Source organism: Rattus norvegicus, chromosome 8 (genome assembly GCF_036323735.1).
Source record: "Rattus norvegicus strain BN/NHsdMcwi chromosome 8, GRCr8, whole genome shotgun sequence".
Classification (NCBI taxonomy): domain Eukaryota; kingdom Metazoa; phylum Chordata; class Mammalia; order Rodentia; family Muridae; genus Rattus; species Rattus norvegicus.
In genome coordinates this window covers 21,286,318-21,314,273 of record NC_086026.1, presented here as the reverse complement: position 1 = coordinate 21,314,273, position 27,956 = coordinate 21,286,318, and the positions used below count along the sequence as shown (strand labels likewise).

Genomic DNA, 27,956 nt, shown 5'->3' with positions numbered 1-27,956 from the left:
TGTCTACATACAGACACAGGTACACACACACACACACACACACACACACACACACACACACACACACAGAGAGAGAGAGAGAGAGAGAGAGAGAGAGAGAGAGAGAGAGCGATGCATACACTCACTCACTCACACACTAAGATAAAACTGTCACAGTGTAGGGATTCCCCAGCTTATGTACTGATTACTACTAATTATGACTAAAATCCATGAGCACTGGTTGTTTTTGTTCCTGTGAAAATAAAGGGCTCCCTGTCCATCTGCTGGTTTCAGTTCTCATAGACATAGAAGGACTTGCTTCTGTCTCCTTTGAGATGGTACCCTGATGTGGCATCATCTCAGAGTGGCAAAGGTTACAGTGAAGGAGAGGGACAGTACATGAATCACATTATCCAAATGAATTACTGCTGTCATCTGAACTCAGAGAGATGTGCTGTTCCAAATGGGAGTCCTAAGTGACTTGTGCTTGTCCACTGGGGGTTGTAAATTATTATGTAATGGAGGCTAAATCATTGTAGTTTTTCATTTTAGAACAACTGTGACTGTCGGATCCCCATCACCTTCCAAAGACAAGTTGGGAAGCGGAGTGCAAGCCAGCCAGCTGCACAGATTCTCCGAGGAGCCAGGCTTCTTGGGAGGTCAGTGCGCAGCCAAGGCAGAGGAAGGGGCATAGACTTATTTCCGGGATTACCATTATATATTATCCCACTTACGGTTTTGGATGGTTCCCAGCTGTCACTGTGCCTGCCTGACTGTTTAACCAGACTTTGAAACCTCTCTGGTCTGTGCTTGCTACTTCGGTGTGATAGCAGAAACAGAAAATAAGGCATTTGGTTGTGAACAACTGTTAGTTAGGGGTTTAATATTGTTTCTCTGCAGGAACGCACACAAACGGGCAATTAAGCCTCGTCATTAAAATAAAGTATTTTTATGGCTGATTCGAAAATCCTGTGTCGGCCATGTCTTTGAAGTTAATTGTTATTAATAAATATATTTCACGTTTGCCTCCCTTGCTCACCATCCTTGCTATAAAAAGTGTTCTGAGTAGGTTTTATGGCTTTCCTGACAAGGTTCTCTTCTCTTTACCCGCCGGTGTGGTCTCTGGCAAAGTGCTGATGGGGAACGCAATGGTTCAGGAATGGTTCTTTTTACTGTCAGTGCTTTGTGTCGGGCACAGGGATCATAGACAGTGAGTCAGACACTGTTCCCTTTAAAGAACTGATGCACGGACAGACAAAAGGAAAGCTGCAGGATTGTGTGCTAATGGCACAGAACTGTAAATATAAATACTGTGGAAAATAAGAGGACATACCTTTCGGGGATTGGTTTTGTAAGAGTGTGAACTGGAGAGAAAGAGATTGTGTGCCTGTGTGCGTGTTAGGGGAAGGCTTCTCCAGGTGAATTGTAACGTGATAATGGAAGAGAATTCAGAAAGTTTTCTTGTACACGTAGTGCCTAGGAGGATCGAGGCTGAACGGAAGAAGATGAGCTTCCAGGGTGGCCATCTCCATAGATGGCTGCCTCCTTTTAAGGAACCCAGAAGCTGTTGAACTGATTAGGTCATATCCAGACCAGATGTTTCTAGGTACAACTGGGCTGCTAGGACACAGCTGGAAAGAATAGCATCGACTGGTGCTTCTTTTGTGAGGGGTCTTGAGTCATCTTGTCAGGACTTGGGTATCTGTATGCCTTTCTCATCATGGCCTTTGGCCATGCTACAGAGGCATGTTGGAGAGCCACAGGTCAAACAAACATGGTGTTTTGCTTCTTATTTGTGTCGCTGGACTCTCTAGGGTGTCTCTGTAGTACAGGGAACTCACAGGTCTGCATCCGCTGTGTTTGGTTGGTGATGCACAGCCTGTGTCAAGCAGTGAGGAACTGAGGTTTTTGTATCTGGCCTTCTAATATTTTAATTAAACCTTGCTTTTAGCAGCTCTTCCTGTCTCTGGTCGCCTGGGCTAACTAGATATGTTCCTTGGCTTTACAGCCTATAGCTACATGTCGGACACTGTTAATGTATCCATGACAAAAGATGATAATTCTCAGCTAGTTTCTCCCTGTGTGTCAGGAGCCACAGGGCCTCTGGAGATAAAAACAGCACACTTTCACTCGAGCCTTATTTATAGTTGGATACTATATACAATATCTGTCAGGCACTCTGTATCTGTGGAATTTGTACCAAATAATATGGGCAAGGTCTGATAGGCCCTGGGCCATAGCACCAGCAAGTTAATGGAGGAGAGCTACTATTAAAGCTGTGAATAAACCTATTCCTTGGAAAGACAGGACAGTGCTTCCATGGCTGCTGAGAACTCAAAAAGTTTGGAGCAGGCAGCTGGTCTGAACCCATCCCAAACAGCCTCCTGTGTTATGTGCTGGGGAGATGACTCATCCTCAGAGCATGGTGGTACATAGTTGTAACTCTTATGTTGGGTAGATGGAAACCAGAGGAATGCTGGAGATTGCTGGCCAGGAATTGTAGTCTAATCATGAAGATCCAGGTCCCAGAGAAACAGACCATTTCAAAAAACAAGATAAAAGGTACATGAGGTTTAAATATGTACATGTATTTCCACATATAATTATGCACATACATATCCCCTCTCTTTCTCACACACACACACTTCACACACATACACACCCACACACTCTACATACATTCTTTCACACATACACATACGCAATCACACTCACTTCACATACTTTCTCATACACAGTCACACACACACACACACACACACACACACACACACATACACAACACACAATTTCTTATGTGACTTATGTTCACAGCCATCTTCTGAAACTCCAGGATTACCCATGTATCCTCTGTCAGTGTCCCCCTTCCCACTCGTGACCTCTCCCTTCCAGTCTTATGGAGTTCCCTGGACTTTACCTAGGTTTATTTCTGAACAGTGTGAGCACAATGAAGAAGGTATATGTAACAGCAGCTACAAGAACCCTAAGTCCTCATTTCTAGATACCTTGCCTCATTTATCTGTGACTCTAGCTAGCTAAAGAATACTCAATATTTAACATAGAGCTACACAGGTGGAGTAAAGATCCCCAACTCTAGAGTCATGCTGTCCTACTCCTTTGAGCAAGCTTTTCTCCCCCCCTTTTGGATGCCAGGTGTCTTACAATACCACAAACGCATTGACTCTCCCTAAGATCAGAACCCTTTAGCTGTATTTCCCAGGGCTCTGTACAGACAGAATACCAACACAAAGCTAGGGTAGTTTACTTATGATCTTGTAGTTTGACAGTATCGTGGTCATTTTTAAAAATCATAAACTATCAATTTCTCCTTTTATATGTATTATTTGCTAGCGTTATAGTTAGTTCCTGAATAAATGTCATTATAAAGGGAGAAAAATCAACGTGACTTTTCATACCTGCCTTACAAGTGCAGGATTTGCTCACAGATCTCAGTCATTTGCTCAAAAAATTGTCATTACCCTGCATTGTTACTTAAATAGCTTGTGATCTTAAGTAATTTAAAAAGTTAGTATGGTGACAAAGTAGTACTAAAATAGCCTTCTTTTCTCTCCTGTCCTTTTCCCTTTCTATTCAAAGTCAGCATCTAGGTATTTAACAAATATACAAGCTGCCACCACAGAGTTCTGCTATAGGACCATAGAACTCCTTTGTTCTTTGTCATAGTATACTCTAGCATTGCATTTATCTGGATCTCCTCAGTGCCTCTGGCGCTGTCCATAGCCCAAGTGGGCACATTTCATCTCAATTAGAAGCAGAAGAATGCAAGGCAGAGGGATGTCAGAGGTTATAGCCATTTAATGGGATGGAATTCAAATGAAAATTGGAAAACAATCCAAGGCATCTAAAGATGAAGAAAACTGGGGAAACTCAATTAGGAAAACTATAGACTCTCCTCTGGGGACTTGGCTTCTTTATGCTGTCGTCCTGGCCTATCTGGTTATAAATAAATAGAGAGGCAAAGGGTTCATTGTTTCCATTGTAAAGAAAGGTAAGTTCATTATCACTTATTCACATAACCCAATGCCTTTGCGTACTGCACTACTTATGATCTTATCAATCAAAGCCGATCATAGAAGTGTGACATTGTCTGTGATTCGCCATCATTGCCCACAGAAAACCAGCAATTTGGTGACAGGAATAAATGAGAGAAAACAGACGTTTTGAGACTATTTTCCCATGGTAATCTTCAGTAAGCATGTCATGACGGATATAGGTGGGCTGTTTATGTCCCAGGCTGTGAACCAGGGGAGCAGCTCGACACTCAGACCTGATCCATCTTGCGCTGTAGCACATCTCACTCTCGTCACCTAGAATGTGCTTGACCTGGGGAATAAATCCAGTTATTCCATAAGTAGCTTCTGCACAGTGTCTGCAACTATTTGGTGGACCTCTGTTACCCTGGTAAACATCAAGGCACTATGCAAGTCGGAAGGCATTCTCCGGAGGAAAGGGCAGTGGACTGTCTGCTTTTGTTCTTTTATTGGGAAGTTACTTGGGGCTGTTACTCCTTCTGGGATTCTAAGTCTGAAATTCAGATGGGAGAGGATATAGCTTTGCTTGCAGCTTTCCTATCTGATAGGAAAGACAGAAAATTCTCCCCAAATGAGTAACGGTGGTGGTTTTGCGATCTGGGGGTCAGGAGTCCACCCCAGAGCAGCTACTGAATTCATTTCAGTCCAGGGACTCTTTTAAGAGAAAAGGCTTTTCTAAGCAGAACTGGAATTCCCAGGCTGCATGCTAGCTGACCCAAACCCTGTTTTGCTGAGTTAGAGAGTTGCAGACCTGGAGTAAATCGGTCTAGAAATTAGATGAAGGTACAGCTAATACCGAGAGCACATCACATGAACGCATTCTCAGCTCCAAAGCCAGAAGTTATGTTCTGACATTTCATTTAAAAACTCCATCATTTCCAACCCTGAAGATGTTGTGCTGTGGACACACTTTGACTTAATTAAAATTAAACTCCTTGTAACCTGTAACAAAACTATCAGCGTCATCTCTGACAATCATGCTTTGTCTTACCGACAGCTGGTATATTTTTCACTGAGTTAAATTATTAAAAGAGAGAAAGGTGTGACTCAATGGCAGACAAGATGGCTCCCTAGCTAAGAGTGCTACTGCTCACCTCATAAAGATCAAGGTTTCTGATAGCATCCTGAGAGCATCTATTCCTGATACATGCTTTCTGGAAGGCAGTAGGCCAGGCACATTTAACAATGCACATAACTTAGTAGGCTGCTTTTCTCTCTTCACTAATACCTATGTGTAAATGATAGGTAGCGGAATGTGTGCTTATAATTCCAGAACTGGGGTAAACCAGAAAGATTCGTTAGAGACTTGCTGTCCAGCTAAACTGAAAATTCTCGGGCCCGTGAGAGAGTCTGTCTTCAAAACAAAACAAAACAGTGAATCATTTCCTGGTATACTTGGGTAATGCAAGCCCATACATGCAAATATGCATGCTTTAACCTCACAAATTCCACCCAAGAAATTATTTTAAGAATTGAGAAATATGGGCTGGAGAGGTGGCTCAGCGGTTGAAAGCACTGACTGCTCTTCCAGAGGTCCTGAGTTCAATTCCCAGCAACTCCATGGTGGCTCACAACCATCTGTGATGGGATCCGATGCCCTCTTCTGGTGTGTCTGCAGACAGAGACAGTGTACTCACATGCATAAAATAAATAAATAAATCTCTAACAAAAGAATTGAGAAATATATTGATTTTGTTAGTATGAATTTTATTATTGAAAAATACATTTCTTATATAAATAGTGGCATCTCAATTTAATCTTGTTTTATGCACACATTGATCCCTGCCTCTGGCACTGTGACAAATTCTTGGTGGTAAGTAACTGTGCAGCTAAGGCTACAACATCAACCTCCTGTCCTGACAATAGGTTGTACACACACACACACACACACACACAGAGAGAGAGAGAGAGAGAGAGAGAGAGAGAGAGAGAGAGAGATACATACACACACAGAGAGAGAGAGGGAGGGAGAGAGATACATACACACACACACACACACACAACATCACATCTACACAAGAGACAAAATGATGGAGGAATGAAAAAGACAGTGGGTCAAGGGTCAAAGTAAGACCCATCTTGCAAGCTAATCTCTCTATTTGCTGTGCTGCTGAATTGATTTGCAAGCAAATTATTTTATCTACTCATCATAGGAATGAAATAGACCCTTCAAATGTTTTTTTGTCTGTTAGAATGGAAAATGTTTTACCTGCAAACGTATAAGCCTGCACCATACTGTTTTCCTGAAAATTAAATGTCACAGCTATTCTGCAGCAGTCAGGGAAGAAGCCATATCAGCACACAAAGACTTAACTCAGGGCCCTAAATAAACCCATAACCACTCTGAGAAGACTCATGGACAATCATTTTACGTTTAGTGCAAAAGTTTGCCTAAGCTGCTTTCTCCTGGCTTTCTTATTTCATAGTTGAAACAAGAGTCAAGTAGAAAAGAAGTAACAGACAGAGATGACAAAAAGAAGAAATTATGCTTTCTTCTATCATACCGCAGCCATCACCCCAGGAGCCAAGCTGCAGAAATTTCCTGGAGAAAGAGTTGTGAGCAACGATGAGACTTTATGGGAAATCAGAGTCCAGTTTAGGACATTTCAAAATTACTCAGGATGCTCCTAGGACTCATTAAATCCTCAAACTATTATAAAAACTTCATGGACCAGTCCCACAAAAAAGCCTAACCCTCCATTCCTTTAATCCTCTATGATCTACAGTCTTACTGGGATTTTGTCTACATTTGGCCTACCATTTGGCCCGAAGTCCTTGCGAAAATGTATATTAAGTGTTGCCTCTGGAAAGGGGGAGAGCATTTATGCAGACGCAGGTTGGGATCTCTCTCTCTCTCTCTCTCTCTCTCTCTCTCTCTCTCTCTCTGTCTCTCTCTGTGTGTCTGTCTCTCTCTCTGTGTGTCTCTCTCTGTGTCTCTCTCTGTCTCTCTGTCTCTCTTTGTCTGTCTCTCTCTGTCTCTCTGTCTCTCGCTGTCTCTCTGTCTCTCTCTGTCTCTCTGTCTCTCTGTCTCTCTCTGTCTCTCTCTCTGTCTGTCTCTCTCTGTCTCTCTCTCTGTCTGTCTCTCTGTCTCTCTGTCTCTCTCTCTGTCTCTCTCTGCCTCTCTCTGTCTGTCTCTGTCTCTCTGTCTCTCTGTCTCTCTCTCTGTCTCTCTCTCTCTCTCTCTCTCTGTGTGTGTGTGTGTGTGTGTGTGTGTGTGTGTGTGTGTGTGTGTGCAGCCTATTGTCTTCATCTACCGTCATTCCTTTACCTATTCTATGTGCTTGTGGAGGGACTATGCGTACATGCATACAAGCACATATGGATTATACATGTCTATCTAAGAAATTCAAATCGAGTGTAATTATGTTTTACCGATAAAAGAACTATTCAGTGGAGTTCTGGGGAAAATCATTTCCTTATGTAAAGAGTGACATCTCAATTTAATCTCATATTATGCATATGTTAATCTTCTCTAATGTGCCAAGAATATTTGTGCTGCTCTCAGAAATTCTGGGTGACTCACTTCACTGCCTTCCTTTGCTTGAGCCATCATGTGCTCTGTGTTTTTTTTCTTCCCTAGGAGTCATCACTGCTGCTGACATTCTTGATCGAGAGACAACAGCGTCCTACTGGCTGACAGTGTATGCCACAGACCGGGGCGTGGTCCCTCTTTACTCCACCATTGAGGTCTACATAGAAGTAGAAGATGTGAACGACAATGCCCCACTGACCTCAGAGCCCATCTATTATCCCGTTGTCATGGAGAATTCTCCGAAGGATGTGTCTGTCATTCAGATTCAAGCTGAAGATCCCGACTCTGGTTCCAATGAAAAACTGACCTATAGGATTACAAGTGGAAACCCACAGAACTTTTTCGCCATCAATATCAAAACAGGTAAGGGCACACTTGGGTGCTTTGAAATTGGCTGTCCATTCTGAATGGTCCTACTGTGCTGGTTTATCTGTTTTATATTGTCTAGAAAACAGAACCTTCTTTTCTGGGCATAGTTTTTGACAAGATGGATGTTTTTCCTGTCTACTTGTAGTGTTTTAATCTTACCTATCAGTGAGGTGAATTGACCTAGTAAGAATCAGAGGCATCACAGAAGGTCTCAGGTTTCCCCATTCTTTGTAAAATATGGTCCTGGACCACTGCCATGGTCAGCTGCCTCCTCTCTTTCTTGGGAGCAGGATGGCTAGCCTGTGCTAGGTACTTTATGTAAGCTGGCATTGTAAGGTCTCTACCTCTTTCCTGCTTAACCTCACTCCCAGCTTGCTATAAATGAACCTCTTAAAGGCTTAACTGTAAGATTTTCTAGAGCTAGCACTGGATAAGCTAAGATTAGCTCACAGATTTATATCCCTATATTATCCATCAGTGAGGTGTCAGTGTTCCAAAGAACGCCCTATGTCTGTGTCTGGATGTTTACTGAAAAAAAAATAGACAAAATTTAATTTTCTTACCTTTTGCTTAAGAGGTTTCCAGCTGTTATAGTAAGAATTTAATTTGTTCAGTACACATCAGAACTGCATTGTTCAGGAAAATGTGGAGTTTGGCTGATTGGGGGCTGACTAGAAGTTGCACTGGACCATGGTTTTGTGGACTTTGTGGCATTGACCTTGGCATGGTACGACTTTCCTGTGATGTGTAACCTTTAGACCTGAACAGAGACTTTAAGTCCTCAGTAATAATGTGATGGATTAATTAATTAATTGAAATGTAGAAGAATGTAATTCATGGTGCTGTGCGTTGATGTTGGTCAGCATTGTGCTTGGTTGGTGCTCAGGCTCAGCCTTTCTCAGGAACAGTGATGGAATTGGCAATTATTCATCTTTACTGGTCAAAGTAGAGCTGTACAATGGACAATACGCACATAATGAAAGGCACATAACAAAACTTGAAGGGGTTTTTCTATAAGCCTAGTTCTGAGTCAGTCAGTGAATTTTTAAGCATACTTCAGGGCTCTTAAAAGTGTCCAATCAGCACTTGACTTCTGTTTCATTATAAATGAAAGGTGGTGATCAGCTGGCAGTGTCTGATCAGAGGCACACTCATGCTACAAGGAGAGGACTCAGAAAAGGAGCCTGGCCCAGCATCTGAGACACACTAAGCATAGAAAGTTCCCATATACCTTATAATCAAGCCTTTGTACTGTGCCAAGACCCTCTGGTCTAATTCTGTGCTCTAACATAGTATTATAAAATGTGGAGAGAAAGGAGGTATTGAAATACTTTTTATATTTAACAGAGAGAAAGGAGAGGGAATGAGGAGGGAGAAAAAAAACAAATGGAATGACCATAAATGGATTGAGTGTGTGATATTTGATGCCTAATACACACACACTCTGCTATTCCTTTGTGATGTCGCTGCCATTCTAGTTATCAGAGGAGCATCTTATGCCTTGTTTTTGAGTGAGAGGACTCTATAAAGGGACCAGTTCAGCTGCTGCTGGCTTAGGGTTGAAAATGGAAAATAACTCTTAAGGGCACAACTTTAGGCTACCCTGGCCATCCATCCTAGACAAATGGGCTCCAGGCCAGTGAGAGACTTTAGAAATACGAGACTACGTTACTGAAAGATGACACTCAAGGTTCTCCTCTGGTCTCCAAATGTACATGACCACATGTGTGTGTACTTGTGTACACACACACACACACACACACACACACACACATACACATACACACACATATATATGTATATATATACATATATATATACATACCTGTGTATGCAAACACATACACACACACATTCACACATTCTTCCAAAAAGAAAAACTGCCATGTTTAAGAACATGTTCCTGATGTGAGGAGCTTATACTAGACCTTGCATGCATTGTGCTTACTGTCTTTTATGCACATGAATTTTCAGAAAGCCCTACATTATCATAATGTGGCTTACATTGCATAAGAAAAGCCTTAATTATATTCATAATTTCTCTGTCTTTGCCAGAGACTTTTTTTTTCTGGTTCTTTTTTTTTCGGAGCTGGGGACCGAACCCAGGGCCTTGCGCTTCCTAGGTAAGCGCTCTACCACTGAGCTAAATCCCCAGTCCCCAGAGACTTTTTAAAATGTGCCCAGCCTGACATTTTCATCAAAGTTGTCTAATTGTCTCAAATAAATGAGCAGCATGTCTCAGTTTTCAGACACAATATACGAAAACAATGCATCCTGTTTATTTGGTTGTTAAGGTCATTGCAGCTATTATATTTTATCACAAAGTCCAATAAACAAGACCATAACCTTAACATGTATTTTGAGCTTACTAGGGACTAGAAGTAGTAAGAACGTAAGAGAACAGTTGGCACTGTGATCACGTGAGAGCGTGAGTATGAAACTGAGGCACAGGAGCTTCAGTGAATATGGAGTTGGCAAGAGCGATGGTCAGAAATGGATCAGTTTATGTTTAGGATCCTGGGTTTAAAATGCTTGCCACAGGCTTCATAATTGTGAAACTCCATGGACAACCACAGAGAATACCCAATAAGTCAGTCAGTCCCGGTGTTCCCAGCTTTGTGTCCTTAGGAAGTTACTGATTCCCTTTGAAACTCAGTTTTCATGAGTGTGATGCTTAGCTTTGCCAACTCCATACAGGTGAAGCCATTACTGGGAGGAAAAGCGTCTAGAAAATGTATTGCTTCCTGCAAGTTGGCCCATAGCCATGTTTGTGGGATTCTGTCTTAATTATACAAATTGATGTGGAAATACCTAGCCCCACTATGGGTGGCACCATTCCTTAGCAAGAGATCCTGAACTGTATAAGAGTGGAAAAACAAAGCTGAGCAAAAGCAAGCAAAAGGGCAGGTATGCATTCATTTCCCCCTATTCTTGACTGTAGATGCAATGTGAAAAAAGGTCGCAAGCTCCTCCCACGGTGACCTGAAACTGTGAACTAAAATAAACACACTCTTTTCTAAGTTCCTTTTTGTAATGGTGTTTTATCACAGCAACAGAAATGAAGCTCAAGCAGTGAGTAATGATTGATGTAGGGAATTTAGGAGTTGTCATGAGGACTTACCACATTAGCCTAGCACAGCCAAATTACAAAAGAAATGATGGTGTCCTGTCTGCTTTATGCTAATAGCATGAATATGCATTAATGTCTTTAAGCCTAGGTTTCTTATCTGGAAAGTGAACACAACTTTGTTTAGAGCACAGTGGACAATGAAAATCACAGTGCATGTTAGGATGCTAGTAAACTGCATAACTCTTTAAAAATGTATTTTATTATGACTATATCCTTGTGTGGGGTGGGGTAGGTGTCTATGAGTGCATGTGTTGTGTGGATGGTGGGTTATATTTGTACATGGACAATTGGAGGCCAGAGTCCAAAGACTTCAGATACTGTTCACCTTTAGTTCAGATGGGCTTTGGAGAGGGTCTTTCAACAGCAGGAAGCTTGCCAAGTAGAATAGTCTGGCTTGCTAGTGAGCCCTGGCATACGTCTCTCTCCACCACACCAGGCTGGTATTATAAGCCTATGCTATTAGTTCTGCTTTTTATGTGCGAGCTAGGGATTGAACCCATGTCCTCTCGGGATTATAGAATAAGCATTTTGCTGACTGAACTAATTGTCCAAGTCAGACCTTTACTTTCATTTCTGTAGTACAGGGGATAAGGCTGACTGGAGACTGTGAGCTTCGGTTCGGGGTATTGCTCTTGTTGTCCAGAGAACCTGGTTGGTTCCTTGATAGTAGCTTTAATCTTTGACATTTCCTTTATTCTAAGACAGCCAGTGGTGTGGAATAGTGGCAAAAAACACTGATGTGATGCTTTCAACAATAAAGCCAGGGCTAAAACTAACTGGTACATTTAGCAGTGCTTTAAATAATTTTTTATCCAAAAATAATGTAGATTCTAGTAAATTAACCCTTTGGTCTTTCTTTGGTAGACATGAAATTTATACTTTTGCTTTGTTCCTGAAATGTGCTACACAATAACTAAAGATTAAAATTGTTAATACAGATGTGAATTGTGCTAATGTTCTAGTCCACAGCCTGTAGCACACGATGGGTACTAGTGCCTTCCAATAGAGAGGGTTTCCTCTGCTGAGTCAAGAGGCTCTTTGAGTTGTGTTCTATCAGACTGGAGTCACATAGAATAAGTGGTCGTGGACTTTCTTCAAGTATTTTTTGCAGGTTAGGCAGAGAAATGAAAGCTGTCTAGCTGGAAGATCCTTTTTGGCCTATACCCTGTATGAGTCCTAGACAGATCAGGAGTGGTCACTCATGCGCACCTACTTGTTGATACTGTACTAGTTTGATGAACAAGAGGTCATGCAATGTTCAGACCCAGGAGAAGAGAAACTGTGCATACTTCTAGAGAAATGAAAGTTGGCCTCTCGCTTCTCCTCTTGACAAAACTAGGAAGGAGTGGAGAAAACTTTCTTCAGGACTCAGAACGTTTGATTTATTTCTGTCTGTCATGTTCACTCTACTTAGCAAGCACAGGCTCAGCAGGCTGACATTAGGTAGAGCTCTTAATATACATTATACATTATTGTTGCTATCAGTCTGTGTCCCTCACTAGACAAAGCATCCTGTCAGCTACAAACTGACTGCATCTGGGTGACACTGTCTCACAAGGAAGATCTCTTGAAAAAACTTTGCATCAGCATCAGTCGTGTAGCACTGGGGCTTTCCATTCGGTCTCATGAACTGCATTTTTCATACTACTGTTGACTTCGACCTCATACTGGTGAATAGGAACACAAGAGAGGATGGTTTTTGAATGAAGGAAGTTTAGTCTCCTGAGAAGATAGATCATCAAACCTCATACAAGACAACTGTGTAAGAAAACTTGCATAAAATATGAACTACTGAACTCTGTAGACTATCAGCTAGGCCAAGTAGGTGTTGTGCGGAGTCTGGCACCCCTGGGTGTCCAGAGGAATTGACCAGTCTGCAGAGGCAGAGTCATGACCACCACTCAGTGCATATAATTAGTTCAGTTGACCTCCAAAGCTATCCCAGGGATATGCCAACTTCTCAAAGAGGCATGCTACTATTATAGAAGGGATTGTAAAAGACTCACAAATGTTGTGGGGATCATAATCTCCAGATATATGCACCAGTTTTTTTGTTTTATTTGGTTGGTTGGTTGATTTGGTTTGGGGACTTCAATGATATTTAATGTTCAGAGAGTCTTGACATTTCCTGTTAAATCTTTTTTTAGAAACCTGTCTCATATGAGATTGCTTAGAGGGAAAACCATGGAAGAGAAAGGGTTTTGTCCTTTCTTCCCTCTGCTATACCCAGAATCAGGGGTAGCATCCACTGTATTGATAGTGTGTGTCTATGACAAAGGTCCTTCCTTAGCCCAGATCTTCCCATGTTTCTTTCTTGGGACTTGGAATGGCCTTTCCATAGCTGCTGTCATTTCTGATCTCTGAGCCTGGGTCTGCTCACTGGCCTAATAACTCACCTACACTGAATGGTAATTTAGGCTTAACATCTTGGGATAAATCTGAGCAAAGTATACTTTATCTGCAAGAGGACTAGCTAAACACACACACACACACACACACACACAGAGGCAAGTCATTTGAGAAACAGTAATCTTCAAAATTGTATCTTCTATGAGAATGCTTCAAGTTCTACCTGGCTGTTGTTGGTTCTCTGGGATGTAGACATGGCTTATCAAAATATTGGATGGCCCGAGTTCCTTTAATCAGCTCTAAATAATAGCATCTTGCCTTTGGGTATGTAGTGTAAGAGATAACAGGTAACACTGGACATTAATAAGAGAGTTAACTGAGAAACTCAAGCCATGCATCAGCCTGGTAATCGCCAGGTGAGCTTATTAGCTATGGAGTCCTGTGGAGCAGCCTGGTAATTTGTGCTTCTGACAAATTCCCAGCAGAGGCTGAAGCGCCCCTGAGGAGCTTGATGTGCATTCTATAGATTTTGTTGACCTAAGGGGCTAGCTAGGACAGAGAATCCCCTGCAGAAGAGGCAGCCAGCTTTGTAAATTACCCCCAACTTTCTCACTTTACAGTGTGGTGGTTTTGAGAATCAACTGTGAATTCCAAGCTCTTTCTCCACCCATTCCTCATTAATCCCCATACCCTTGTTCATGTCCCTTTAGGTGTCAGCGTGAGTAGACATCACAGAGTCCCATACAAAAACTGGGCATTAGATAACATTTGTGCATAATGTTTTATTTACAATTTTATTTTTTGTTAAAAATAGGTATTTTTTATACAATATATTGTGATCATGGTTTCCCCTCCAGCAACTCATCCGAGATACTTCCCACCTCCCCGCTCTTTCAAATCCACACCCTTTCTTTTTCTTATTTGCAAAACACAGAGCAAAGTAGAATCAGTCAGAGGGAGCTTAGACCTATATTGATAAACAAGCAATCACTATCCAGTGTTAGTAGACCGCTTGAATACATAATTGTCAAAGAAATACTACCTCACAAGATAGGAGCATTAAAAAATAATTTGCCCTCCAAAGTAAGTTAAACCCTGAGCTTATGCACAGTTCCGTTTAGGGGTAATCTGCTTAGAACACCCTGTGCTTCTGCACAGCTCCACTTAGGAGTAATCTACTTAGAACACCGCCATCTCTTCTAGGAAATCAGAAGGAAAATGCCTGTAGAATTACAGAGATTTCAAGAGGACAGTAAAAGGCAAGCTGGGGGACTGTGCAAACAAAGGTACTATTTCTCATTAATTCTTGTGCTCCCTTCACAGTGGCATTGGAAGTTCTCCCAAGCCAGTGGAGATGCCCTGAATGATGCTTTGATATTCATAAGGCCCAGGCAGCACAAAGCAGATAATGTGGCAAATGAGTATGGATGGAACTGCAAATCACCCCTGCACCTTCGTTCAGCCATGAAAGGAGGCCTTGTCCTATAGAACATTAAATTGTTTTCATTTAATCTAACAAGTTCAGGAGAACAAATGGAGCTCATGCAGATTTATCGCCAGGGTTATTTAAATTCAGTGATGACCTCTTCATCTATGTCATTGTGTTCTATGTGAACAAAGACAACAGGAAAGTCTCTGCAGTGTCCCCATGTCCAGAGAAAGCCAACTGAGATCAATTGTGGAGCCTCTGGGATACTGAATGATCATCAGAATGACCATGCCCAAGGGACAACCTGTTCCCACACCTGCCACGGGCACTGGCTATACCTTCTATGGTCCCGCTCTATCAGAATGCATGTTGTTAATGACTATTTTAGAATTTCTTGATATAAGTACTTTTAGCATGTTAACTATAATGGTGATGTTTTGTGGAGCTTTCTTACACACTTTAAAACACGCTTTAAAGTATTTATCAGCTTCGTGGCCTCTACTCTACCCTCTACTCTCAGGTGTCACTTATAGGCAGAAATTCCCTTACTGAAACCACTGAAGCATGGTGGAGCACTTCCCCAGACTTTGTTCCCTATGGCTGTTCGCAAAGTATCCATACTAAACCGATGACAAGGCAGTGTAACTTAAGAACAACAACAAAACGAATGTATGTAGGCTATGTATGTGCATATTATTACTAATAATACATGGGAGCAGTCAAATGGAGGAAAGGAAAGGGACAATGATGTCATTACATTTTACTCAAAATGAAACTTAAAATATAAAAGGAAGGAACCCAAAGCTTCCTCTTGTCCCTTTTAAACTCTAGATTCTTCACAATTTAAAGGTCCTGGAAACACTTGATACTGACTCTATGCCACAAAATCACAAAAGTTAAAACTTAATGATTATGTATAAAGTTATCAGCTTCTTAGTATTTGAAGAGGACTTATCCAGCAACCGAACTCTCACCTGAGTCTATTTTGAGCAGCTCTCTGCAGAAAGCAGCATGAAGAGATTATTCGAGAGTTTTAGGCTTAAAATCTTTATAGCTTCAAATCCTGTTCCTCTTTAAGGCTGGCCCTCTGATGGATAAACACACAACATGATTTCATTCTGCAGTGGAGTGAGATGAAGCAGGGGTGTATAACTCTTCCAGCCTTGGCCGTGGCTCTGCAGCTCGGACTCTCAGGACAATTGGTGTCTGCCAGAGCGTACAGAGCGTGGGTAGAAGCCCCAGGGAACTTCTGGGTAGGTTCTTAGGTGCTGAACTTGTGTCCTGGCACTGTTTTCAAATGCATCATTGGATTAGAAAGATTTAGGTTGAGTGGAAAGCTGTACAACCATCAACAGCAGTGAGACCTTTGACTCCCCAAATAGATTAGGCTGCCAGTTACACCATGGCAAGTGTTTTATGTCACCTACAAGAAGTAGCTTTGGATCTTTCAGTGAATAGGATTACTTGGGAAAGGATTTTTGAAGAGCTGGTCAGTTATAATTACCTCATACAATGGGGAGACTTTGATAAAAGGAAGAGAGGCTGGGCAGTTAGCAGCTAGGTGATAAAAGCTTACAGGGAGTGTGCTGCATCACTGGCTGCTAACTGAGAGGCAGAGCTCCCCTGAACTGAAGTATGCAGGCCAAGTCTGAGCCTGGTCCGAGCTGGTCCCTGCTCCTCCAGCCTCAGCCACTCAGGAAAGCTATGAGAAATTGCTGAAGATTATTCAGGAGGGAGATGGAGTCACGTAAATAAAGCAGATGATAGAGATGTATTTATGAGTGAAAAAGGAGATTAGTTGAGGTCATAAATTTCTCTTTTATTTCTTGTATCTCGGTGCGATTTCCAGAGCAGTAATTTACTCGGTGTTAGTTTATTACTGTCTTTCTGTTCTGAAGGTTTGAAACCTTGAATTTTAATTGAAACCACTGCCTGCCTCCCTGAAGCGTTGGATACTAGATGCTACCATGAGAGTGTCCCAAATGCTTCCTGGCCCTGGCACCTTTTGGTGCCATGATAACATGTCCAGTATTTCCCCATGCATCATTTACCAGAATACTGGGAAGAGATCTGGTGGTTGGCCCAAAGTCACTCAGTATTCAGTCCTACTAACATTATACAAGATGTAATCTGAAGCAACCCAATGTAGTCCTTTTTTCTGGATCAAAAGTTACAAACTACAGCACCTTTGTCCTAGTTTTTAACCTAGATACTTGTGTTAGTAGTTTGAATTGACATGTGTGGTGTGACTAAGTGTAAGCTCATTGGGACTTCTGGACACTCATCTCTTGATGACAGGATCCTGTGTCTTAGGCCTGTTTTTGCCTGAGTCATGAGATTGAACAAAAGCCACTGTTGATTGGTTTTTGGTACTTCGTAAATCAATATCTCATCCATTTTAATTTACTTGTCATTTGTCAGGCTCAGATTATCTGGAAACACCATACAAATGAGTCCTGAATGTGGCACAAGGGCAGTTACTGTAAAAAAGAGTTGACGTTTCCTCATAGACTAGAGAACAAGTCCACTTTTGCCTTGATACCGCCTTTTTTTTTTTTTTTTTTTTGGTTCTTTTGGTTGTTGTCCTTGAGTGACCTTGTTCTTCTTGAAAGTTTTAAAAGCACTGCTCATGTTTCAAAAAAAAATCTATAAATTTTAGTCACATTAAGGAACATTAATTTAAGAAATTATGGGGAATGCCAATAATAAAACCAGCCTGTGGTAGTCCTTATATCTTATTAACTCGTAGAAAAATGACATTTCTTTCTTTTTTACTGCATAGTCATTTAAGCTTCATGATAAACCTAGAAACAAAATAGGCCACAAAAAATGTGTTCAGGAGAGCAAACACATAGGTCAAATATCCTCACAGCTATACCTCATGTGATAGCTTCATTCTGCTGCTGTTATAAATTATCACAACCAAAAAGCAACATGGGGAGAAGGGGGTTTACATAGCTAGTAATTCTAAGTTATAGTCTATGGTTTCAGAGGAGTCAAGGTGGGGACAAAAGCACTTGTAACATCATATTCTCAGTCAAAACTAGAAGGAAATAAATGCATTCGTGTGCTTGTTTGCATGCTTTCTAGCTTTCTTTACTCTTCTACAGCTCTGGGGCTAGTCTAGGGGATAGTGTCACCCATAATGGTCTGCTTCTTCCTACATCAATTGTCAAGCAAAGAAATTCTTCACAGGCCAATTTAATCTAGATAATTCCTCAGTTTAGAACCATTCTCCAGGTGATTCTAGGTTATGGCGGGTTAACATTTAAAACCATCTGCCACAGAACTTGGCTGGTTGCTATTGGGAAGACTACTTAACCTTTCTAGACTTCAGTTTCCTCTGAGAAACTGTGAAATATCATAATAGCGCATTGGTTTGCTATTAAGATTAAGTCATTTAACATATGTAAAGTACTAGAAGGAACACTTGGCACATAGCATACTCTCAATAAATGTTACATATTAAACAAATCTGCGCACGCAGTTCGTTTCAGCTAACTGGCATTTACAGTGCATGATTAAGGTTCTAGACAGTTTGTGTTTGCAAACTAGGACTGAATGTAACACTTTCCTCAAGGTCCATTAAGTTCACCAGAAGATTGAAACTTGCATCTACATTGGCTCCTGTGTATGTCATCACTTGACTTGTGTCTGGCAAGTGGACAGCGAAGAAACAAAAGACGCAGACTCCCAGAAGCCTCCCTATCTATCCAGAATGGTTCTGCTTTCTCATCCTATAACAATCTGATGCCTTGGCAATGCGCTGAGAGGAGCAATGGGTTTTCTCAATTTCAGTCAAGCCTCTGCCAGGTAGTTGCTCTGATTACAAGAGGCAGTTTTATTTCATTTGCCTTGGCCTCAATTGCCAATTGTAAGTGAGAGTTGGAACATGGATCAAGCTTGGTGCTAAACCCTAACCCTACTTTGCTTCTCCAGTTGCTGATACTGAGTAGACATCACTAATCAATGGCATTAACTTCTCAGTCTTCTCACACCGGCATGGACAGACAGTACTAAGCAATGGCATCATTTTCTCATCATCTTTCCCCACTGGCATGGTCCTAGCTCAATAAGTCATGGTTGCATTATCTTACCATCCATCCACACTGGCATCCATTGCTGCACAACACTGTCAGGAGCAGATGTGACGAATGGAGCCAGGTAACATGGATGACTCTAATAAGACCTCTACTCAGGAGTGTGTGGAGTGACAATGATACTGAAAACAGCATTGTAGATGCAGCGGGAAGGGTTGCCTGGAAGGAGGATCCCTCCCTGGGAGCTGCAACTCGTAGCAGCATCTCTGCTGTTTGAATGCTAAATTCCAGTCCTTTTTTCCTTGTTGCCATTAGATTGAGATAGAAGCTTGAGCCAAGGTTCTTTCTTAGAGAAATTTTGTTGCTAGGATTTAGAAATAGTATCTGGCTATAGTGGAATATAGAATATAGTTGTATAGTTAAAAAGAGGAAACAAACAAACAAACAAAAACAAAAGCAAAGAAACAACAAGAAACCCCAGAGTGCCTTCAATTGACCTATAGACAATTGAACAGGTAATCTGTTGCTTTTAGAAATGGGGTCTCTTTATATAATTGAAAGGACCATTACAGTCTGTTGCTTGCTTTAGAAACCGTGTTGAGAGCAAGGATGCTGATGCTGCCCAATGCCTAGCACTAAGATGTGTTAAAGAGGAGAAAAGGCTGATACCCTTGCATGTGCTGGCCTAGGAAAAAGCAGTGCAAAGTATCTGCATGTAACACATTTTGTTGACAAGGCTCCATCTGTATCACTTGGAATCACTACTTCTCTCATTTTCACAATAAAATTCTGTATGTGCTAGCATCCTCTTTGGTGTGGGCTTCAGGAAAGGCTTAGAGCTCTCTACCAGTTCTTACATTAAAAATGTGCTGATTTAAATTTTATCCATAGCATTCCATCTCAGTTAGTGTTGCTATTGTGTTGAAATGCCATGATCAAAATCAACTCAAAGGTTCATCACCAAACGCAGGAATTCAAACAAAGCAGGAACCTTGTGGGGCAGGAGTTGATGAAGAAGCCTTGGAGAGATGCTGCTGACTGGCTTGGTCATCACAACCTGCTCCGTCTGCTTTCTTGTAGAACCCAGGACCAATAGTGCACAGGGATGGTTCAACCCTCAATGGATGGGGACCTCCCACATTGATCACTAATTAAGAAAATGCTTTATGACTGGACCTTATGGAGGCATTTTCTCACTTGGAGATTCCCTCCTTTCAGATGACTCTTGCTTGTGTCAAGTTGACATAAAACTAACCAGCACATGTTCCATAAGAAATCGTCTCAAATGTTTTGATAAAAGTTAATTATTTTAGTTTATTTTGAGTCTGCAAGTCTTTAGCCTGTTGAACAAGAATTGGACCCTGAGAAATCCACGTATGGTGGACCTGCAAAGGGTGGGTTCCACAGAAAAATGGCAATGGACCATTTCTTAACTCCCTTATGGCTTGGATTGCCATAAATATGGTGATAATAAATGAGTTATTGTTAATATTTAATGATTTAATCAATATTATGAACTATGAATAATAGTAACTATTGTAACTGGAATGAAAAGGATTCAAAATTCTTCCCTTCAAAATTTTTACTTATTATGAATCCTGCTTTGAAGACTGACAGCAAGCAGTATGGTGAGAACCTTGGAAGACTTTTATGTCTGCCATGTTCCTGGTCTATGAGTGCATACTGCACACCAGGAACGGTATAGGCATGGGACAGAGAAAGCAAGAAGGGGCAAAGCAAGAGTCTTCCCCTTTAAGAGGTCACAGATCAAAATCATTTCACCACTGGTTGACATTACTGTCACTGTCACCTAGCTTAGAATGCAACAATCCATGTTAAGGGTATTGCATGAGAATTATATTTCTAATGTTGATAAATTCTAATGACATTAATTAGTAGTTTTAGGCAGAAATCCTCTGAGAACATGAATGAGAAGAAGCGACAGAAATTCATCATATTCAAACTGACGTATACATGCAGAAGGGGTGGGTGTGGTGCTTTCCAGTGCACCATTTTAAACATGGTGGTATCGCATACTTCGTTGGAGTAGGATGAAACTAATTTTCCCTCCCACCACTTAAGCAAATTTCTCATCTCTGTAAAATGTCACGTTTTATAAAGACATACTTCATCTTGGCTGTGTACATCCTGAATAGTCCATTTATATTTAGTTAAATTGTTTTCTGTCATGGTGAGAAATGCTTTCTTCTGAAGAAATGATGCTCAGGTCCGGGAAATAGGGACATTTATTAAAATAGTGTATATGAAAACTAGATATAGATATATATTATTTTTACAATTTTAGTTAATATTTAAGAACTTTTAGTACCCAGTGAAATTACTTTTATTGCGAAGCAGCCTCTGATAATAAGAGTCTCGGAATTATCAGTTCTGTACTTAATTAAAATCATTCATGGATTTACTTTTTCGCCAGCATAGGTTGAGAAACGTCAGGGATGTTTCAGTTTCAGTGGGTCTCCACAGAGGCTTGCTGGGTCATAGCATCCAGTTAATGATGTAAATCAGTTGGTACTTTTACCCTGCTCTAACTTAATGAGGCTTTATTGACCTCAGATTCTATAACAAGGAAAGAACACAAGGAAACCAGGAGCTTCTCAGACTCTGTTCTCCAGGCATGAAAATCACTGCAATCAAGCAAAAAGAAGCCTGATTTCAGGGTGAACTCTGAGCTCTTTACTGAAGTCTTGGAATTTTGATCATGTCTCCTTTCTACCAAACCCTAGAAATAATGTGTATTAACAGTTTTCCCATATAACAGCCTTGACACTATTGACCATTCTTCTGGACCACTCTCTAAACTCTATCAAATGTGTCCTTCAGATTTTCACAAAGTCTCTCAAATATTTTCCTGACCACTGGGCTAGAAATACCCTACAGTGACATGAGATCAGTACTTGGGACGTCCCATACCTTGTCACTTGCTTTCTATCCTTCCTGAACAAAGGCCATCTTGTACTGGGACCTACAGGTCATTAGACACACCTGATTTCCATTTGCCCGGGACCCCTGCTGCAGTAACTCCTGGACTCCTAACTTGAGCTCTGCTTGCTAATACCCTTTTCTGTGCTCACTCTGCCTCCTTCAGGACTCTGCCTTCTAACCTGCGGCTTCCCAATTGTGCTAAGATCATATACATGGTATTTAGAATAGTAAGCAGGCTAGGATTTGAAAGGTGACCTTGAAGATGCTTCCCATGTGATAAATATTCTATGCTAGCAGTCATACTCTACAATGGGTAGATCTGGAATACAAGGCTAGTGTCTTCCTCGGGGAAACGGCATTGTTAAGGGCCCTCTATTAAAAATCAGGTGGAAGCATTCCATTCTCATTTGTGCTCAAGGAAAGAAAGTAGTCATAAATTATTTTGAGAGGTGGTGTTTCTTTTATTAAGAGTCTTTTTTAATATCTTATAGGTTGTACATTTTTCTGTTGATATCATGGACTTACTGTGTCTGTCTTCCAAACTTTATCCAAACCTATAGAGTCCTCACTTGGAGCCATCTTGTCATCAAGTGGTTGTGGGAAACCTTTATGGCTCAGACTCTGGTTACCAAGCTTCTCATATAGCTTAGGATAACTTTCTCAATGTCCATACAGCCTTCTACCAGCTATACAGAAGATTAAAGTTTCTCTCTATTGTCCCTTTAAACTTTATTTAACTGAATATTTCTAGTTTCTGAATGGCAACAAAAGAAAGCAGACAGGGAGCCAAGTGTTTTCTTGTAATTTCTTTGTCTATTCATAGGATGGGAAATGTACTGGCATGTAAGCTACAAAGGAACAAGATTCTTAAGGAACAGAGTTGTGACTGATTTGGTAGAGGGCTGACCCAGAGTGCAAAAAGTCCTGGATTTAATGCACAGCATTTCATAAAGCAACCACCATCATGGAGCAAGCCCATGCTTGTGAGGTAGGACAGGAGGATCCAAAGCTCAAGTCATCCTGAGCTTTAAAGTGAGCTGAAGACAGCCTGGTTTATCTGAGAATCTAGTTAGTAGTGGTCCCCTATAACTCCAGCACTCGGGAAGCAGAGACAGGCAGATCTCTGTGAGCTCAAGGCCAGTCTTAACTCACAGTATGTGCCCAGCTATTCAGACATAGCAAACAAAAACAAACAGCACAATCAAACAAATAAGTAAGTAATTATCGAGAGCAAGGAATTTTATCCTTTTCTGATGTGATTTTTATTTTTTAGGGCTTCTTTACTCATAGATAAGCAAACACATGCAGAAGTGCCTTTAGGATCATACATGGTGGCAAATTTCAGAAGTGACCTATTTTGAGAGCAAACAAAAGTTCTATAAATCACCTGTGCTAACAGCTAGCTTACGTCTCAGAATTTAAAGGGTTTTTCAGGTTGAAAGCATTGAGTGTGTAGACTGATGCAATTAGTCCCCCATAGTGTACATGCTTTCAATTGGTGGAGAATGGAGTTGCGGAATGCACATGACTATACAGGGCATGAGAGGAGGTCTGAACAACCGTTAAATAAAAATCAAAGTTTGTCCTGGGGAATAGTTTCCAGAAGTGGTATTAGCATCAATGGTGTCTGCACACAGGGGCCACAGGAGAGCCAGAGCAGAATCTCAGCAATCTTCTCTTCCTGTACTCACTCAGTCTATACAGTGACAGAGGAAAGTCTTGCAAGGTTGCTCGTGGGAGCAGGGGAGTAACAAATACAGACCATCAGATTCTCAGGCTTGCTGTAGATTGCTTCCTGTGCTGATGCAGGGCCCTTCCGATGATGCCGCTCCCCAACAATACTTTTTATGTATGTGAGTATTTTCCTTGCCTGGATATCTGCTCATCATGGACATGCTATGATGACAGAGGCCAGAAGAGGGCATCCAATCCCTTAGAACCGGAGATGCAGATGCTTGTGAGTTGCCATGAGGGTGTTGGAATTCGAACCTGGGTCCTCTGGAAAAGTACCCACATCTCTTAACCATCTTGCGAGCCTCCAGGAGTATTATTCTTGTTGAGTACATATTCGTCCATTTACCCATTCTTTGTTCAACATTAAGTTTTGTTTAGTGCACATTCACTAGTTGCTAGGTACTTGTTGGGGGCTTTGGTAACAGTAGCCCACGAGAATAGGACTGGGTGTAGTCTACAAGAAGAGCTTCCCACATTTCAGGCCTCCATGCCGATGCCGAGTAAATGGATGGAGAAGCTCAGGCTTCAGGCTTTCTGTATCACGCCCTGCAAACCTGGGGTTCTACATTTCTCTTTGCAGTAGTCACTTGGCCTTACTAAAATAATGGGGGCTGAAGTTCTCCTAGTTGCTTTTGCTTTGATTTCCACTTGACATTAGAAGCGGTTTTGTTTGTTTGCTTTGAAACAGGGTTCTTTATGTAGCCCAGATATACTGGAACTCACTTTGTAGACCATGCTGGCCTCGAACTGAAACTCACAGAGATCTGCCTGCCTCTGTCTCCCAAGTGCTGGGACTGAAGTCATGCATGCCTAGCCCATTAAAGTGATTTCAAAATGTCATCTCCGGACTTCCCTGCCTCTGAGGAACTGAAAGCAGCTTTTTACCGACACAGCATTTGAATCATTAGGACATGCACAGTATTGCTGCTAGGAAGTCGGTAATCTCACTTTAAATCGGTTTATTCTCAGTTACCAAAAGCTATTGTGAGTCACATCTGCTTTGTGCCAGACTTTAACACTGACTGATGTGGCTAATGGCTTTGACCTGGTTAGAACAACATCACAGTGCCATCCTCCTCCGACATTATCTCTCTTCTATGCTTGATTTAATGTGATTTAACACATAAGGGGAATGCTAGGTAGTTATTTGTGAAATGCCTTTTTACTTTCATACATAGGAGACAGACAGGAGTCGGCCCTTGTTTGTAGAAACCCGAAGAGTGATTTTAATTTACACCCACTTCACAGCACTGAATGTTTATGTTCTCTGAGATAGATTTGGAAAACCCTGTTTTGTTTCCCTGTGTTGCTACAGAAGCTCAATAGTAAGAATCCTTATCTCAGACTCAAGAGAAGCTTATCAAGTGTCATAACCGCTCTGCTCAGGCCTGTCATTTCTTACCAGAGGTCAACCATCATATTGGCACTTAAAGTAAGTGGTGGGCGATAGTAATGGAGGCAAATGTCTGTGAAACTCTCCACAAGAAAACTTGAACACAGTGACTCACTCTCATGGGTTCTGTCTGTCATAAATAAACAAACTAGCCAGAATTTTCTGGTCTTTAGTGAATGGATGATATTACTCTGCTTAATTGTTACATTAAAAATCAATTTAACAATCTCGTACAAAAACCAATTCCACATCAGCTACTGCTATCGGTGCTGAACATATGAAAATGTGCAACACTTTAATCCTTATCTGATGATGCATGTGTGCGTGCATGCGTGCATGCGTGTGTGTGTGTGTGTGTGTGTGCACGCGCGTGTATGTTGGGGATGGGGTTGTCTCTCAGAGTACTTCCCAATCACTGCTGTGATTTGTGTGATGCTTAATCTCATTTTTATTGATAAGTATAGAACAATGCTCCCTTTTTCTGCTTTTTGTTTCTTCTACATTCCAAGCTCCTTATTGAGTCAGACACTGTAAGCAAAGGCTTTTGTACATATGGGTCACTGAGACGGTTCACCAGGTAAATGCACTGAACTTCAGTTCCATCTCCCAGACCCAAATAGTAGAAGAAGATAACTAACTACTGTACATTGTCCTCTGACCTACACGCGCACACACACACACACACACACACACACACACACTCATATGCACACTCACACTCACACACACATACACACACTCACACACTCACACTCACACAAACATACACACTCATACACTCACACACTCACACTCACACACACTCATGCACACATTCACACACTCACACCCACACTCACATACACACACACTCACACAGATACATTCACACACACATACTCACACACATACACACACTCACACACACTCACACACACTCACATACACTCACACACTCAAACATACACTCACACAGCACTCTTACACACACACTCACATACACACATACTCACACACACACTCACTCACTCACATACTCACACATACACACTCACACACACTCACACACTCACACACTCACACATGCACACACTCACACATGCACACACTCACACACACATACACATACACACTTGCACGTGCACTGCATAAAATAAAAATATAATAAAAATATGTAGCCTTTGTGCTCTAGTGGTCTAAATTTGTGATGCCAGTAACTCTAGAGCTCTAGTTGCAAAGCCCTGACAAAACTCTGGAACAGAGTCCCTGGTTATGTTTTGGGTGTCAGTGTGATCTACAATGGCTAATTTGATTGGATTAAGGTACACACACACACACACACACACACACACACACACACACACCATCCCATTTCTCTGCATCCAGACCCCCAAGCTTTGAACAATCAGCCTTATCTCACCAGGACAGAAGTTGATCCTGCACTCCTGGTTTATCTGCTATGATGGGCTCAGTCCCCTGACCCATGAGCCAGATAAGCTTTTTCTCTGAAAGTTGCTTCTCGCTAGGTCACAAACAATGAGAAAAGTAACTGATTCACTCTTCTGAAAGGATGCTGATGCAGAAAAACTCCTTTTCAAGCTAAATGAAGCATGAGCAGTTTGTTGCCACTGCAAATCAAAAGTATACTGATCATCTTCACAAATCACACCCGAAGCAGGATCTCACCTGAGATCAGAGTCTGTCACTAGCCAGTTATTTAATATATGTTTGTTAAATAAATTAAAAAAAAACAGAAAACTCGACTTAGAATAAATTTTTTAATAGTAATTCTCAAACGTAACCAGCAATAATAGACTCTGGCTTTATCCTTTGGCCAGAAGTACCTGGGCTGGGATGCTGGCATTTGCCTGGGTGAGCACCGGGCTAAAACAGCTGTTTCCCCTTTCAGTGCAATGGCACACACCAGAAGTGGGAGCCTCTGGCTGCATCATCTTCAGCAAGCACTTGAAATCCTAACCGAACATTTCTGATGTCACATATTCACTCCTGGAACAAATTTGTCTTGCGCTTCCTACTTCTCTCTTCATGTTCTTATTCCATTTTTCTCCGCAACTTGTTTATCATAACTTTCCCTGTGGTTGGAGATAACAGATCTCTGCTTTTAATTCAAGAAATGCTGTCTGCCTTAATGTTTTACAACATGATACCTCCCTAGTTCCAAGGGAGAGGATGCTGCCTGGTGGCGGTTTTTTCTGAGTGTACTTGTGCTGTGGTACAGGCTGTGGCTGCCCTGGAACTGCAGTGCAGGGAGCCCGTACCCCTCCATCTCTGTCAGGGTTTTGAGCAAATGTAAAAGACTTTTTGTGCGTGTGCAATTTAAATTCAGAAAGAGCCTATTTGTATGGTAATCATAAGCTAAGGAAAACAGTGTTACATTTCCTCTCTGGGATTTGCTTTCTGACATCTTCACATTCTCTCCGGCTTTAACCTGCATATTACAGGCAGTTCTAACTCCGTATTTTAACAGGAGAACAGTACCCAGAAGATTAATCCACAGTGACAACAGGGAAGAAAAGAGAGAGGTGGAAGCAGTAATTAGTGTTGCCCTAATATGCTATGCTGGTGTGCTCTGGCCTTCACCAAAACAAGCTCACCAGGGTGTTTTACTATTACAACAGAATGATTGTGTGTGGGCAACATGAATAGCACTGTCCTTCTTTGAGACATGTAGGTTCTATCACAAGGATAGAAATTATAGTTTTGTTGTTTGAATCTATTATTCAATGGGGCTCATAGGAGTTTTTTGTTGTTGTCATTTGAGTTTTTCTTGTTTGTTTGTTTTGTTGTTGTTGTTGTTGGGTTTGGGGAGGGGGCAGGTTGGAATAGTGTAATTTTTTCTGCCAGAAGAAAAAAGGAATGGGCTCTCCTCACTGGCTGTTTGCCTGCCTCACTCTAAGCAGAAGAAAGGTCAAGAGTTAAAAGTTTCTCTTTCAGTCTTAGTGATTATAATGTGTTCTTGTCTTCAGAGGGAAATCCTGAGACTTGTAGTTGCACCTTGAAACACAG

At 41.5% G+C, this 27,956-nt stretch overlaps 1 protein-coding gene across 7 annotated transcripts in view; it reads left to right on the top strand.

Annotated features, from left to right (window-relative positions):
* Positions 1-27,956, top strand: part of Fat3 (FAT atypical cadherin 3) — a 582,840-nt gene that overhangs the window by 241,406 nt on the left and 313,478 nt on the right. For 6 of the 7 annotated variants that reach the window (XM_039080778.2, XM_039080781.2, XM_039080780.2 and 3 more), the window contains 1 exon segment: positions 7,612-7,926. In XM_039080778.2, coding sequence (XP_038936706.1) covers positions 7,612-7,926 — 315 coding nt within the window. 7 annotated transcript variants of the gene reach the window in all.